We start from the raw sequence: 17,060 nt of genomic DNA, 5'->3' as shown, positions 1-17,060 counted from the left end.
CCAGCAGGGGCGGGGTCCCAGTGCTGCCCCTCTGACCCTACCAGTTAGAGTTTGTGGGGGTGGCGCGGCGTCTTTCTTTAGGCCAGTCCTGTGGTCAGGAAGCCGGGCAGGTGCAGAGCTGGAGGCTGCTTTTGGGGCCTGCTTGTGGGTGTTTCCCTACTCAGAGAGGCATGGTGCCATCTGCTGGCCAGTGTCAGTCAGGGTTGGGAGGCTGAGACTCTGGGTTAAACAGCGTTGAAACTGAGCTCAGGGCCTACTTTGCCTTGTGCCAGGGTGCTGGGCACTCCCTGCATTTCAGCGATGTGGGAGGAGGGGGCAAAGACAAAGAAAGAAGCTTCCAGGCCTCTCTGGAAGCTTTCTTTCCTCCTGGGCAAAGATCTCAGTTAGTCCTCAGCACATAGTATGTTGACCCTTGCTTCCTCAACTTGTTTTATTTAAAAGCCTGACTTGTCAGATGGTGCCAAGATTGCAAACCTCGGAGCAAGGGTTAAAACTTGCTGATGGTCCTTGGCCTTGGTGGATGGGGGTGTAGGGTGGGTGTGCCCACCTTCCCCTTCACCCAGGCCGCACTCCCTCCCTCAGGGACAGGCCCAGGATGGGCATTTCTCTCCCAGCTCCTTACCTAGGTGGGGAGCATGTGCCACAGCTCAGCAGATACTAAAATAGGGCTGTTTATGACATCCACATGTGCTTTTCCCAGGCTCTGGTTAGCCGTTTGTTCTAGACTTACTGAGCACCTACTGTGTGCCTGGGCTATTCCGGGAGCAAGCCAATTCCTGCCCTTGGGTTTATCCCCACATCCTGAGAGCCAAGTGATATCACACCTCCAGCCCGCTGCCCCTGAGCCACCTGGAGGCCTTGAAGGGCAGCCACCACCTCCTTTAGTGAAAACTGGCTTCAGAGAGCCCCTCCCAGAGAAAGCCAAACCTCAGAGGGGCACATCCTCTTCGTTTCTACCCCAGTGAGCAGATGGGGTCTGCTCACCTTCTGGAGCCCTCAGTACGGGAGCCATGATCACACACGCCGCTGGCTCTCCCAGGTCCTTCAGCCACGCTCTCGCCTCTTGCGTCCCCGCAGGTGTGACGAGTACATCACACAGTTGGATGAGATGCAGCGGCAGCTGGCAGCTGCTGAGGACGAGAAGAAGACGCTCAACTCGCTGCTGCGCATGGCCATCCAGCAGAAGCTGGCGCTGACCCAGCGGCTGGAGTTGCTTGAGCTGGACCATGAGCAGACCCGGCGAAGCCGCGCCAAGGCCACCCCCAAGGCCAAGCCTGGTACCCCGAGCGTAAGTCACACCTGCGCCTGCGCTAGTGACAGGGCTGAGGGTGCTGGGCTTGCTGCCCAGGTGCTCTGTGGCGAGAAATATAATGTTTACTGCGATTAGTGCCGCAAGGGTACACGCTGCAGCTAACCTGCCGCATATCACCTGTCCGCTTCACCTCAACTAACCTGGCAGCAGCGGGACCATGGTGCTAGGCTGGTCTTAACTGTGACTAATGCACAGAGGGAAGAAGTTAGCAGAGGCAGCCTGCTTCTCCACCTGGACACTGCAAGCTTTGTGTCTGTTTCTCCCCCCTCGGGACCACCCTTCACAGCAGCTGCTCTCTTGGAGGGGTGGTCAAGGTGGGGTTGGAGCCACGTGTCCTCACAAAAATGTGGCTTCCCAGGGCCCGCGTGCCATTGGCTCTCACTGGGAGGGGCAGAACTTGCATTGAAACTTGCATGTTCCCTGCATGTGTCTAATGCAGTTGTACTGCCCCGGCACCCAGAAACCAGTGTTAGAGGTTCCAGCCTGAATCCCAGGTGCGGCCTCGGAGGACACTCTGTGCTTGGTACAGACTACGGAGACAATTATTTTGTAGTTTGTGCGGCATCTCGTTACAGTTTATATTTGGGACAGAATTACAGAATTCCTTCCCCTAAACCCAGAGGAAGAGCAGCCCTGTGTCCCATGTCCTCCAGCCCAGGCGTACACGTGCTCAAGAGGCCCAGGCATACCTAACCACACCCCAGACCAGAGCTCAGCAGCCTCAGCTTCTCTTTCTGAGATTTGTACGCTTGTCCGGTGGCCTGCAAGGTGACAAATCGGCAGGCCAAAGGCTTGGGTTTTTTCTAATGAGAAAAGCTTCCCAAGTGCCTGGCCAGACCTCTGTCCTCACAGGAAGCCCATCCTTTTGTACTTAGTGTCCCCAGCTTCCAGTTGGATTTTTTCACTCTCTGCCCATTATCAGGCCTTCCTCTCAGGGGGCTTCAGACTGCAAGAAACAGGGCTGTGGAAACCCCCAACCTGAGCTTGAGTTACCAGCGGGCCAGGCTGAAATGAGGGACTGGGTTCCACACCTATTAACTGAAGCCCAGCCTGGTGTGGGAAAGGAACCTTGAATGGACCCAGGGCTAGTTTCAGGATTCACAGTAGGAGGAATATGGTTCTTGATCATCAGTGCAATTCCAGAGGTGGTGACAGGCAGGAAAGGCAGCCATAGTACTCCCCCATGCTCAGAAGCTGCACCCACACCAAGAGCTTTGGCAGCCGAACTTCTCTCAGTGTTTCTCTCCATGTCATCCTTGGGGCCCACCAGCCATGAAGGTGCAGTCTTCCTGAATAGCTCTTTGCCTCCTCTCTCTGGGGCCCAGAGGGGGAATTTTCATTGTCCCTGCACACTGGTATCTGCCCTCATTCCACTCTTTCCCTTAATTCCCAAGCATGTCTCAGTTCCCACCAGATGCCAGGTGCTACCCAGACCAACTTGGATTTGGCAAACTGCGGAGTGAAGATACACAGGATGGACCATACCTGTCCCTTCTGTGTGCCTATACCCAGCTCCAGGCTGTTTTGCAGATGGGATGTCAGATCTTGGATTCCCCTCCCACTTGAGAAGATGTCAGGCCATCTCCCCTCTGCAAGCAGGACTTCCAGGGGCATGGCTGCCTGCTGGTGCCGCCTACTGCTTCTGCCTCCTTGCCAAGCCTGGCACACAGCTTCTCTCCATACTTGTAAAGTAAAGGGTCTTCATGAGGTACTCGGGGCCAGCGGCGCCCCCTAACACATGCAGGTCTTCTCTGCTGCCAACTAACACACCCATGCCCTCACAGCTCGGTGAGAGCTTTAGTTGTCTGACGGGTGACCGGTTCTAACGTTGTCTTGTTTTCTCCCATTTTCAGCTGTAGAGTAGCTGCTGGGAGGACTCGGCCGCCGGCCCTGTCACACTGCAGCCCCCTCCCCTCCTCTCCCATGGGCCCACGCAGAGGAAGGAAGGGCAGCCTAAAAGTCCACTTAGAAACGTTTTTGGATATGCTACTGCAATTCTTTTCAAAATAGCATTCCCCAAGTTTTTAATGGCAGAGGAAATAAAAGCTTTAATGTTGAGAATGCCGGCAGCTGCTGCTTGGAAAGGCCTTTGTACAGGCACTGAAGAACCTGCTTGGACAGCGACCACCAGGCTTGCTTAGGAACCCTCTAGAAACACTCACCACTGGGGTCTCCCTATTACAGATACTCCTTTTTTACCCAATCCACCTGTGCACTTTTGATATTATATTTGCTTCCTTCATCCCTGGCGTAGAGATGGTCTCAGATGCCGTAGTCTGTCTCGTGGTCCTGTAGCTCCCAACGGTGTGTTGATCTGTTATCAGCACATGGCACAGGTGTGTCCTCCTAGCGTGTAGCTCTAGACTGTTTAGGTGAAGGCTTCAACTTGGTAAGGAGCCCGGCTAAATGTATCCATGCTGTGGTTCAGCAGCCTTTTAATTATACGGCATTGTGGTTCGTGTTTGAAATTACAGATTTTAAATGCCATGTTCATTAAGAAATCCAGGGTATTCGGATTCTGGGGTTTTTCATATTGTATTATTATTATTCTTAGGAATAGTTCAATGTAACAAGAAGAAAACTTGACCTTTGCTCTGGTTAAACAGTAAAAGGCACTTGAAAACAAAAAGATAAATTATTGAATGAGTAGTATTACCTACAAATTCCAGAATTTTCTGGGTTTTAGGACATTGTGAAGCATGACTGATTAACAGAATTTTATACAACTGTACCAGTGAAATTCCAAATTGGAATTGTTTTGTTACTCCGGTTGTTGTGCCAAATTGTGGTACACTTAGAAAATTCTACAGTCGTCGATTTTTAGGGTGTTATATTTCAACGCCTTTTTGTTAGTAATCATTGCCAGTAGTGCCTTCATCAGTTTAGGGAGGTGTTCCAGCGTAGTTTATTCTCTAAAATGGACAGTGAAGAGCTAGTTGGGAATGTTGAAGGCCAGTGTGGACCAATCAGTGTGAACAGGTGCACACCTTCTAACCTGACCCTGGGCATCTTCATTGAGGGAAAGAAAACAGCAATTGTGCAAAATTCTGTTAGTCAGTGATTCTTTACTGTGCAGATCCTTGCAAATTCAGGGGCTGAGAAAACGAAAGTGAACACAAACCTTGAGTGTGCTTTGGGAACCAAATGGACTTTATGGGACAAGCTAAGCAAGCTATGTGAACAACACGCCACGTTTGTGAAGAGTGGGGCGGGTGGCAGGGGAGCCGGCACCGTCGGCCTCGTGCATTGGGGTGAGGGCTAGCCATAGTATTCTTTGCAAATGTGAGAGAGAGACATTATATATTCTCTTGCTTGGTGTAACTAATCACTGTTAATTTCAGGAAACAGAAGTCACTAAAGCTCCTTAGCAAACCAGATCTGTGTCCTGTTCTGATTTGCTGAGTGAGGTTGTGCAAGTGGTCAAATTGGTACTCAAGGAGGAGGAAGAAAAAGTGTCCTCTCTCCTCCAAAATACAGGACAAATTATAATAATATAAGTAGCAAGAATAGAAGAATTCTGTTTCCTGGAATAAGCATTTTTATTCCTAGTTGTAGGGACCCCTATTTTTACCTTCTCTTACAGTGTTGATTCATAAGAAATAATGTTACATTTACAAAAACTTCATCTGTACGGGGTATTTATTTGCAATGATGTCTGTGTACTGTATTTTTTCTGTGCATTACCTTAGTGTCAGAATGTCTTTATTTTAAGATCATATGCATGTTCTCCTGCCAAGGAACCTTTACACAGACCCAAACAAACAAAAATGCCTTCAGATTCTGAGAAAATGAGGCACTGCATGGAAAAGGAATAGGAAGGAGAAATCAGTCACAACTTGGGACACAGACATATGGTGCAAATGTCTGTAAAGCCAGTGCACATAGGAACAGTGGGCCTGGGTAAAGGGTCACGTTGGTAGGACCAGTAAATAAAGAATAATAAAAAGACAAAGCACAAAACTTGTTCTCTGTGGCTGCTCCGACCCCCTGCTCCAGATGACTGTGGGTCCAGCAATGCACTATAATTCCAGCACCTAAAACAAGAAAACCAGCCTATCGTTAACCCTGGTGGTGGAAACTGGAAGCAACCTGAAGCCCATCTCAGGAGGCGTGGGGGGAAGGGGAGACAGGGGGTACCTCCCGTGACGGGCGTCAGGTGTCATGAGCACCCAGCAGCATGGCAGTGAGAACACATTGCCTTTGCATTGTACTGACTAGGAAGCAAAGAGATTTGCATGATGAGGGATCCTTCGCCCTCCAAACTCTTGCTCTTTGTGCCCAGGAATGAATAGGTGCAGGCAACAAGAGTTACTTGTTTGTTAGCACAAAACCATGTTCACCTGCAGGAATGTGTTCAAGGCACGCTGAGCCCGTCCCAGTGATTGCTTGTGAGTGTGAGCCTAGGGTACAAATCATGTCTGAGGGAATAGGAAGTCCTAGGGACAGTTTGCCACCTCTCCTTCTGATGGTCTCAGTCAGGCCTGAGTGATTTCACCCAAATCTCAGGGCTTCCCTTGGGGAGGCTGTCTGAGGTCAGGATCCTGCTACCCTGGCATCTCCTCTCCATCCTGAGTCTCCCTTGGCTTCATGGTCACTGAGAGGCCCCCTCCTTCTGACAATCCCCACCCATCCCGCTTTAGTAGCATGGACCCATGTTCAGTTTGAACCTTTCTTTCCAAAGAGAATTGTTTTTGTAACTCAGGAGCTAGAAGGAGTCTTCTTTCCCTACTGTCCTGTCATCCCAACAGTTCCCTGGAAGAGGTTGGGAAGAGAGCCTGCGACAGATCTGGAGGAGACCCCCAGGAGGAGGGGGCATTGGCAGTGAGCTGAGCAGGGCAGGCTCTTTTTCAGGTGGGGATACCACCCAGTCCTCAGCCCAGTCCTGCTTTTTGGGGTGTTTGATTTGCACAAGCGCATATGCTGAGGCCTTCCCTACCCCTCAGTGTGCTTCAGGTCCTTGAACATGTGCTTCTTCAGGAGTGGCAGGCTCCTGAGTGGGTGGGGTCCTGGGGAGCCTGTGGGAGGGGGCAGTTGGAGCTGAAAGGCTTTCCACTTGGTCTTCCTTTCCGAGAGGGAATGTCCCCATTCCTGCCACCTCCTCCATCTCCCTGCAGTGATTTTCACCCCCACACACCCAAGCAGGTTACCAGAGCTGGAAACAACAGCGCCAGCTTGGAGACACTGCCTCCTGCCTTTGGGAGCCTCCTGGAAAAACAGATATGCCTTCAGTCTGACATCAGACTGGTGTGGAATTTTGGCAGGGATCAGATGCCATCAGGTTCACCTCTGTGCTCATCTTTCATGTGTGCCCAAACAGAGCTGGAAGAGCGATGTGTTATCATTTTGTCAGATTTCTTGTGGGAAAGCACACTGGCTCTTGTGAGTTCACCTCAGTCATCCATGAACTTGCCTTGGTAAGCCTAGGTCCCTGGAGCGGAGGCTCCCTCCTCCCCGCCACCCCCCCACCCACACACACACACAGCTCCTCCTCCTAAGCAAATGGCAGTGCCACAGTACCTTACCCACAGAAAAGGCCTCCCTGCCTGGATAGTATGAGCACACCCCCTCGTGGGCCTCCATGAGAACAATAGGAATCAGCGGTCACACCCACACACACCAGGATCCATTTTCATCTCTTAAGGAATCAAGATTTGTTTTATTTACCCTAAAGTGTTTGTGAAGTATAGCACACATACATAGGAGTGCAAGCAAGTGTCCAGTGGCTGTATATTTGCAAAATGGACACACTCTGCAGCCACCATCCAGATGAGAAAGCAAATGAAGGCAGGCAGTCCCCCAAAGCCCTCATGCTTTCTGCACCCACTCCCTTTCAGGGATAACTCCCTGAGTCTGTCAGTTCAGGCCACTTGTGCCATTTTCTGTACTTTATATAAATGGAAGCATACAGTAGAGACCCAGACCTATAATAGATTTGCTTACCAAACTACATTTGATTTCTCACACCATCATCGAACTATGGTTGTCTCACTTTTGGTTCAAAGACATAAATCAATTGACTGTAAAATGACGGGAAAAGTTATTCCATGCAAACAGTATCCAAAAGAGAACAGGAGTGATTCTACTAATATTAGACAGAATAGACTAATTAAGACAAAAATTGTTACAAGAGACCAAGAGGAGCATTATATAATGATAAAAAAGTCAATTCACCAATAAGATATAACAATTATAAACATATGCAACAGACAACCGAGCCCCCAAATACAGTGATAATACAAATTACAGAATACAAAAGAATAGACAAATAGATCGATGGAACAGATTAAAGAATGGTACTGGAACACCTGGACATCCACATGCAAAAAGTTAATCTAGACTCAGACCGTAAACGCTTCACAAAAATTAACTAAAATGGGGCTTCCCTGGTGGCGCAGTGGTTGAGAGTCCACCTGCCGATGCAGGGGACGCGGGTTCATGCCCCGGTCTGGGAAGATCCCACATGCCGCGGAGCGGCTGGGCCCGTGAGCCATGGCCGCTGAGCCTGCGCGTCCGGAGCCTGTGCTCCGCAACGGGAGAGGCCACAGCAGTGAGAGGCCCGTGTACCAAAAAAAAAAAAAAATTAACTAAAATGGATTGAAGACTTATACATAAAACTCAAAATTGTAAAACTTCTAGAAGATAACATAGGAGAAAATCTAGATGACCTTGGGTTTGGCTTTTTAGATACAACACCAAAGGCATGATCCATGAAAGAAATAATTGATAAGCTAGGCTTCATTGCAATTAAAAACTTCTCCTCTGCAAAAGACATTGTCAAGAGAATGAGAAGACGGCTGTCTTCTGGAAAGAAGCTATTTGCAAAAAGCATAAACGTTTCATTTTGGATAAAATAAAAGGGAATACTCTTACACTGTTGATGAGAATGTAAATTGGTGCAGCCACTATAGAAAACAGTTTGGAGGTTCCTTAAAAAACTAAATATAGAGTTACCATATGATCCAGCAATCCCACTCCTGGGCTTATATCTGGAAAAGACAAAACTCTTAATTTGAAAAGATACATGCATCCCAGTGTTCATAGCAGGACTACAGTAGCCAAGACATGGAAGCAGCCTAAGTGTTCATCAACAGATGAATGGATAAAGAAGATGTGGTGTATATATATATGCAGTGGACTATTACTCACTATAAAAAAGAATGAAATAATGCCATTTGCAGCAACATGGATGGACCTAGAGATTATCATACTAAGTAAAGTAAGTCAGATAAAGACAAGTATGGTATCACTTATATGTGGAATCTAAAAATTAGTATAAATAAGCTTATTTACAAAACAGAAACAGACAGAAAACAAGCTTATGGTTACAAAAGGAATAGGGGAGTGTGTGTGTGTGTGTATTCTAATCACTTTGCTGTAAACCTGAAACTAACATGGTATTGTAGGTCAGCTATACTTCAATAAAAATAAATTCAAAAAAATATCAGAATACCTTAATACTGTAATGGTAGTGTGTAAATCACTTAACTCTAGTATAAAAGCTAAAAGACAAAATTTAGCCACAATAATTTGTTAATGGTACACAATATAAAAATATGTAAATTGTGATATCAAAAACATAAAATGGGGGTGTAAAGCAGTACAGTTTTTATGTGTGATCAAAGTTAAATTGTCAATTAAAAAATAACTGTTTTATGTAAGCCTCATGGAAACCACAAAGCAAAAACCTATAGTAGAAACACAAAAGATAAAGAGAAAGGAATCAAAGCACAACATTACAGACATTATCAAATCACAAATGAAAATAGGAAGAAAGGAACACAGGAATTACAAAGCAGTCAGAAAACATTTAGCAACATGGAAATAGTAAGTCCTTACCTATTAACAATTACTAAGTGTAAATGGATTAAGTTTTTTAATCAAAAGATACAGAGAGGCTGACTGGGTTAAAATTGAAGGAAAAAAAAAAAAAGACCCAACACCCTACAAGATCCTGCCTGTAATCAGTCCAGCTTTAATGACAGTTGTAGACTGAAGGCAAAGGTATGGAAAAAGATATTCTACGCAAATGGAAACCAAAAGAGAGCAGGGGTAGATATACTTCTGGCAGACAATATAGACTTTAAGTAAAAAAATGTGACAAGAGACAAGGTCATAAATAATGAAATAATGATAAAGGGGTCATTAAGAAGATATAACAATTGTAAATAGGTATGCACCCAACATTGCAGCATCTGAATATATAAAGCAAATATTAACATGTGAAGGTAGAAATAGATAGCAATGCAATAATAATAGACTTTAATATCCCACTTTCAACAGTAGAGCATCCAGACAGGAAATCAGTAAGGAAACATTGGACTTGAACTGCATTTTAGATCAAATGGACCTAACAGATATATACGAAACATTCCATCCAACAACAGAAGATATACGTTGTTCTTAAACACACATGGAACATTCTATCATACATTAGGTTACAAAACATAAGATCTTAACAAATTTAGGAAAACTGAAATCATAACAAGTATCATTTCTGACCCTAATGGCATGAAACTGGAAATGATTGACAGGAAATTTCACACATACAAAAAGGGAAGTTAACACACACCTGTACAACCAGTGGATCAAAGAAGAAATCAGAAGGAACATCAAAAAGTGTCTTGAAACAAATGGGAAAAAAACATACCAAACTTATGGGATGCAGAAAAAGCAGTTCTGAGTAGGAAGTTTGTAGTGATAAGTGTGTACATTAAATAAACAACCTAGGACTTCCCTGGTGGTCTAGTGGGTCAGACTCTGTGCTCCCAATGCAGGGGGCCCGGGTTGGATCCCTGGTCGGGGAACTAGATCCTGCATGCATGCTGTAACTAAGAAGTCTACATGCTGCAACTAAAACCCAGTGCAGCCTAAATAAATAAATAATTTTTTTTGCTGTACACGGGCCTCTCACTGTTGTGGCCTCTCCCGTTGCGGAGCACAGGCTCCGGATGTGCAGGCTCAGCGGACATGGCTCACGGGCCCAGCCGCTCCACGGCATGTGGGATCTTCCCGCACCAGGGCATGAACCTGTGTTCCCTAGCATCGGCAGGTGGGCTCTCAACAACTGTGCCACCAGGGAAGCCCCAATAAATAAATATTTTTTAAAAATAACCTAACCTTACATGTCAAGGAACTAGAAAAAGAAAAAGCCCAGCATTAACAGGAGGAAGGAAGTAGCAATTATAAGAGTAAAAATAAATGAAATGGAGATTAGAAAACAATAGAAAAGGTGAACAAAACAGCTGTTTTTTGAAAAAATAAAATTGACAAACCTTTAGCAAACTTACTTTAAAAAGAAGTTGCAAACAAAGTCAGGAATGAAAAAGGAGGCATTACAACTGATACTACAGAAATACAAGAATCATAAAATACTACTATGAACAATTATATGCCAACAAATTGGATAGCCTAGAAGACAGATATAAATTTCTAGAAACACAACCTACCAAGACTGAATTGTGAAGAAATATAAAATCTGAACAAACCAGTAACAAGGAGATTGAATCATAATGAAAAACACCCCAACAAAGAAAAGTTCTGTACCTAAGGTTTCACTGGTGAATTCTACCAAACCTGTCAAGAATTAATACCAATCTGTCTCAAGCTCTTTCAAAAAATTGAAGAGAAGGGAACACTCCCTAATTCATTCTATAAAGCCAGCATTACACTGATACCAAAGCCCAACAGGGACGCTATAAAAGAAAATTACAAGCCAATACCTCTGATGAACATAGATGCAAAAATCCTCAACAAAGTCCTAGCAAACCAGATTCAACAGCACATTAAAAGTTCATCAAGTTGAATTGGGATTTATCCCTGGGATGCAAGAACAGTTCAACTTACATAATAAATGTAATATACAACATTAACAGAATGAAGGAAAACACATGATCATCTCAACTGAGGCAGAAAAAGGGACTTCCCTGGCAGTTCAGTGGTTAAGACTCTGCGCTTCCACTGCAGGGGACGTGGGTTCAATCCCTGGTTAGGGAACTAAGATCCCACATGCTGCACAGCATGGCCAAAAAATAAATAAAAAATATAGAGGCAGAAAAGGCATTTGACAAAATTCAGTATCCTTTCACAATAAAAATAGCCAACTAGGAACAGGAGGAAACTACCTCACCATAATAAAAGCCATATATGAAAAAGCGACAGCAAATATCCTACTCAGTGGTGTAAGACTTGAAAGCTTTTCCTCTAAGAGCAGGAACAAGGCAAGGATGCCCACTTTCACCACTTCTATTCTACAGAATTGGAAGTTCTAGCCAGAGTAATTAGGCAAGGAAAAAATAAAACAAAAGTCATCCAAATTGGAAAGGATGGATTAAAATTTTGTCTGTTTGCAGATGATATAATCTCATATGTAAAAAAACTGAAACGTTTGCACAGAAAATACGGTTATAATTAATAAATGAATTCAGCAAAGTAGAATACAAAGTCAATACACAAAAATCAGTTTTGTTTCTATACACTAACAATGAATAATCTGAAAAGGAAATTGAGAAAACAGTCCCATTTACAATAGCATCAAAAATAATAAATACTTAGGAATAAATTTAACCAAGGAGGTGAAAGACCTGTACACTGAAAATTATAAATCACTGATGAAAGAAGTTGAAGAAGGCACAAACAAATGGAAGGAAAATCCTGTGTTTATGATTGCAATAATTATTCTTAAAGTATCCGTACTGCCCAAAGCAACCTATAGATTCAGTGAAATCTTATGAAAATTCTAATTTTCACTGAAAAAAAAATCCTAAAATTTGTATTGAACCACAATAGACTTCGTGTACCCAAAGCATTTTTGAGAAAGAAGAACAAAGCTGGAGGACTAACACTTCCTAATTACAAAGATATAATAAAATAATATCATACTGGGACTTCCCTGGCCGTTCAGTGGTTAAGACTCCATGCTTCCACTGTGGTGGGGCACAGGTTCAATCCCTGGTCAGGGAACTAAGATCCCGCCTACCACATGGTACAGCCAAAAACAAACAATATGATACTGTCATAAAAAGACACACTGACCTGAGAACTCTGTTCCATTAGAAAGTCCATAAACCCACACATATATCGTCAACTAACCTTCAACAAGGGCGCCACGAACACACAATGGGGAAATGATAGTCTCTTCAATAAATGGTGTTGGGAAAACTGGATACTTACTACAAAAGGATGAAACAGGACACATATCTTTCATTATTTGAAAAAATCAACTTGAGAGCGATTAAAGACTTAAATGTAAGTAAGTCCTGAAACCATAAAACCATAAAAAAAGCTCCTTGACATTCATCTTGGCAGTCATTTCTTGGATATGACACCAAAAGAACAGACAACAAAAACAAGTGGGATTACATTAAACGAAAAAGCTTCTTCACAGCAAAGGAAACGGTCAACAAAATAAAAAGGCAACCTACATAATGGGAGAAAATATTTGCAAACTATATGTCTGACAACGAGTAATATTCAAAATATGTAGGGAATTCAATGGGGAAAAAAAGTAACCTGATTAAAAAGTGGGCAAAGGACCTGAATAGACACTTTTCCAAGGAAGACGTAGGTATGCCATTAGGTACATAAAAAGTTTCTCAACATCACTAGTCATTAGGGAAATTCAAATCAAAACCACAATGAGATATCACTTCACACCCATTAGGATGGCTATTATAAAAAGACAACAGATAACAAGTGTTGTTGAGGATGTAGAAAAAAGGAAACCTTTGTACACTGTTATAGGAATGTAAATTGGTACAGCCATTAAGGAAAATGGTACGAAAATTCCATAAAATTAAAAACAAAACTGCCGTATGATCCAGTAATCTCTCTTCTGGGCTTTTATCCAAGGGAAACAAAATCAGTATCACATAGAGATTTGCAGTCCTGTGTTTATTACAGTATTTTTCACAATAGCCAAGATATGGAAACAAGTTAAGTGTACCTTGGCAGATGAATGAAGGTAATGTAGTACATACATACAATGGAATATTATTGATCCGTAAAAAGAAGGAAAGCCTGCCATTTGCAATGACATGGATGAACCTGGCAGGCATTATACTAAGTGAACTAAGCCAGGTAGAGAAAGATAAATACTGTGTGCTGTCATTCATATGTGGAATCTTAAAAAAAAAAAAAAAATGTCTCATAGAAGCAGAGTAGAATGGCGGTTGCCAGGGGCTGGGGCTGGGGAAAATGGGGAGATATTGGACAAAGAGTACAAACTTTCATTTATAAGATGAATAAATTCTGGGGATCTAATGTACAGTGTGCAAATTAAATATGTAAAGCTGTATATAATTGGATCAGCATATAGTATAGATTACTATAGTTAGGAATATTGTATATATAAAATTTGCTAAGGCAGTAGATTTGAAGCTTTCTCACCACACATACACACACAGAGGCACAAAAGGCAACTATGTGAGGTAATGGATGTGTTAATGGTAATCTTTTTACAATGTGTATGTATATCAAATCATTGCATTGTACACTTTAGATATATACAATTTGACTTGTCAATTATACCTCAATAAAGCTGGAAAACAAAATGACTGAAAGGGGAGAGGATAGAGGTGTAAAAGGAGCAAGCTTTTTTTTTTTATGTTATTGCAGTTAAGATGGTATAAATTCAGATTAGAATGGTATAACTTTAGGATGTTAAATGTGATCCTCTGGTAAACTTAAAAGAAAATATCTATAGAATATACACAAAAGGAAATTAGAATGAAATTTAAAGATTTTACTACCAAAAAATCAACTAAACATAGAATAAGACAAAAACACAGAAAATGAGGACGAAAAGGTTATAGGGCATAAAAACAAGCAAACAAAAAACTGCAATGACAGAAGGAAGTCCCTCTTTAATTACTCATTAATTACACTTAATAAGTAATTAAGTGTAAATGGATTAAACTCTCCAATCAAAAGACAGATATTGGCAGAATGGATTTTTAAAATGATCTGACTATATGCTGTCTATGAACGACTCAATTGAGATCTAAAAACACAAAAAGAAAAGGATATATGCAACAACATAGGAGGATCTTGAAGTCATTATACTAAGTAAAATAAGCCAGTTACAAAACGATAAAAATACTGTATGATTCCGCTTACATGAGGTACTTAGGGTAATCAAAATCATAGAGATAGAAAGTAGAATGGTATTGCCAGGGGTTGGGAGGAGGGGGCAAAAGGGAGTTATTGTTTAATGGGTACAAAGTTTAAGTTTTATGAGATGAAAAGAGTTCTGGAGATGGATGGTGTTGATGGTTGCAAAACATGAATGTACTTAATGCCTTTCTACTGTACACTTAAAAAAGGTTAAGATGGTGAATTTTAGGTTATGTGTATTTTACCACATTTTAAAAATTGGGGATAAAAAGATGCTCAACATCATTAATCTTGGGAAAATGCAACTCAAAACTACAGCGAGATACCATCTCATACCCATTATGATGCCTACTATCAAAAAAAAAAGGAAAATAATGTATTGATAAGGATGTGGAGAAATTGGAACCCTTGTGCACAGTTGGTGGGAATGTAAAATGGTGTAGTCAATGAGAAAAACAGTACGGTGGATACTCAAAAAATTAAAAATGGAAATACCACATGATCCAGAAATTTCACTTCTGGGTGTGTATACTCAGAATAATTGAAAGCAATATCTTATGAAGATATTTGTACACCAATGTTCATAGCAGCGTTATATTCGCAGTAGCTAAAATGTGGAAGCAACTCATGTCCCTTAATGGATGAATGGTTATGCAAAATGTGGTGTATGCGTACAATGGAATACTATTCAGCCTTAAAGGTAAGGACATTCTGACATGCTACAACATGGATGAAACTTAAGGACATTATACTAAGTGAAATAAGCCAATCATAAAAAGACAAACACTGTATGATTCCACTTATGAGGTACTCAGAGGAATCAAAATCATAGAGACAGAAATAGAATGGTGGTTGCCAGGAGGCTGTGGGTTGGGAAGGATGGAGAATTCTTGTTTAATGGGTATAGAGTTTCAGTTTTACAAGATGAAAAGAGTTCTGGAGGTGGGTGATGGTGTGGTACATAACAATATACTTAATACCACTGAATTGTACAATTAAAAATAGTTAAGATAGTATATTTAATGTTATGTGTATCTTACCACAATAAACCACTTTCAGTAATTGAAAGAACAACTAGGCAGCTAATTGGAAAGGATAAAGAAGATTTGTACAACACTTATCAAGCAACTTGACCCTAGCTGACACTTATAAAACACCCAACTGTAGAGTACATATTCTTTTCAAGTATTCATGGAACATTCTTCAGCACAGTCCATATTTTGAGACACAAAACAAGTGTTATAAGGTTGAAAAAGATAGAAATTATACAAGGTATGCTCTCTGACACAATAGTATTAAAGTAAAGGTCCATAATTGACAGTAATATGAGAAAGCTCAGAATATTTGGAAATCAAAAAACTCACTTCTTAATACTCTGTGTCCAAAGAAGAAATTAGAAGGAAATTTTAAAAATATTTCTAACTGAAAGAAAAGAAAAATGCAACAAATCAAAATATAGGAGATGCAGCTAAAGAAGTGCTTAGGGAAATGCTTTAAACACTTAAGTCAAAAAGAAAAAAACGTATGCCAAACTAACAATTGCTTCTGTTGTTAAGAAAGTATAAAAAGAAGTATAGAGAATTACCTGGAGATCCAGTGGTTAGGACTCTGCGCTTTCACTGACGTTCAATACCAGGTCGGGGTGACTAAGATCCCACGAGCTGCATGGCCAAAAACAAAAAAGTACATTTATCATAACGCAAATAGAATGAAGGAAATTATAAAGATAAAAAGCATAGGGAGAGAGCAAGATGGTGGAATACAAGGACATGGAGCTCACCTCCTTCCATAAATGCATCAAAAATATATCTACACGTGGAACAATTCTTGCAGAATACTGGATGCTGGCAGAACTCATACAACCAAAGCTGCAAGAAGGATCACCACATAACCAGGTAGAGCAAAAGAAAAAAAAAAGGAACCAGAAGGAGACCTGCACCCCTGGGAGGGAGCTGTGAAAGTGGCAACATTCCCTCACCCTGGGAACACCCTTCCCCTGCTGGGAGGTCAGCTGGGACAAAAAGGGAGCTTCAGAGGCTCAGAGGAGAGTGCAGCAACTGGCTTGTGGCAGGCAGAACAGAAAGAGACCAGCACAGATGGTCCTGGCCACCTGGCTGCACGCCCCAGCCTGAGTCGTGCATCTGCTGTTGCATGCAGGGGCTGGTTCCTGAAACTCAGGCTTCAGCAGACAAACCTGGAGAAAAGACTGGAGTTGGCTGCATGGAGACAGCCTGAAGGGGCTGGAGTGTGACTCAGGCCATAACTGGGGGTGTGCACAGGATGAAGCCCAAATCCCCCATAGAAACCCCATTGTTGACACACATGAAGGGAGGGGCAGGGCCCCACCATAGCAGTCTCATTTTCTGCGTGCTCACAGCAGGCACAGCTCCACCTCTCTGAGCTCTGGGAGCATGCCCATGGTTGCCCACACATGGAAGTGGGGCTGAAATCAACCGTGTCTGGTGGCTTTGCAACTTTGACTGATTTATGCTGCTGGTGCCTTTGTAAGCTCAGTGCCTGCAGGACATCTTAGCGAATTACTGGTGCCCCCACGGCTGTGGGAGGTCCAGAGTTAGCAGCTTCAGGCTTTGTGGGTGTACACACGCAGAGGTGGGGCCAGGGTCTATGCTGATTCTGT

The 17,060-nt window shown here is 42.8% G+C and overlaps 1 protein-coding gene and 1 long non-coding RNA gene across 3 annotated transcripts in view; one reads left to right on the top strand and one right to left on the bottom strand.

Moving 5' to 3' along the window:
- BICD2 (BICD cargo adaptor 2) overlaps nucleotides 1-5,272 on the top strand; it is a 53,646-nt gene extending 48,374 nt beyond the window's left edge. The window contains exons 7-8 of one of the 2 annotated variants that reach the window (XM_004284113.4): nucleotides 1,078-1,288; nucleotides 3,166-5,272. In XM_004284113.4, coding sequence (XP_004284161.1) covers nucleotides 1,078-1,288; nucleotides 3,166-3,171 — 217 coding nt within the window. In that variant the 3' untranslated portion in view covers nucleotides 3,172-5,272. Of the gene's footprint in view, nucleotides 1-1,077 lie in introns of both variants that reach the window. The other variant, XM_004284112.4, reaches the window with a different exon arrangement.
- LOC117198215 (uncharacterized) lies at nucleotides 4,386-16,481 on the bottom strand. The gene is made up of 3 exons (XR_007478141.1): nucleotides 16,203-16,481; nucleotides 16,008-16,083; nucleotides 4,386-5,346 (listed from the first exon to the last, which is right to left on the bottom strand). It is a non-coding gene; the product is annotated as an uncharacterized LOC117198215 (long non-coding RNA).
- Between the last annotated feature and the right edge of the window lie 579 nt (nucleotides 16,482-17,060).

Source organism: Orcinus orca, chromosome 6 (genome assembly GCF_937001465.1).
Source record: "Orcinus orca chromosome 6, mOrcOrc1.1, whole genome shotgun sequence".
Classification (NCBI taxonomy): Eukaryota; Metazoa; Chordata; class Mammalia; order Artiodactyla; family Delphinidae; genus Orcinus; species Orcinus orca.
The sequence above is the reverse complement of the archived record's forward strand: the minus strand, read 5'-3'. Positions and strand labels throughout refer to the sequence as shown.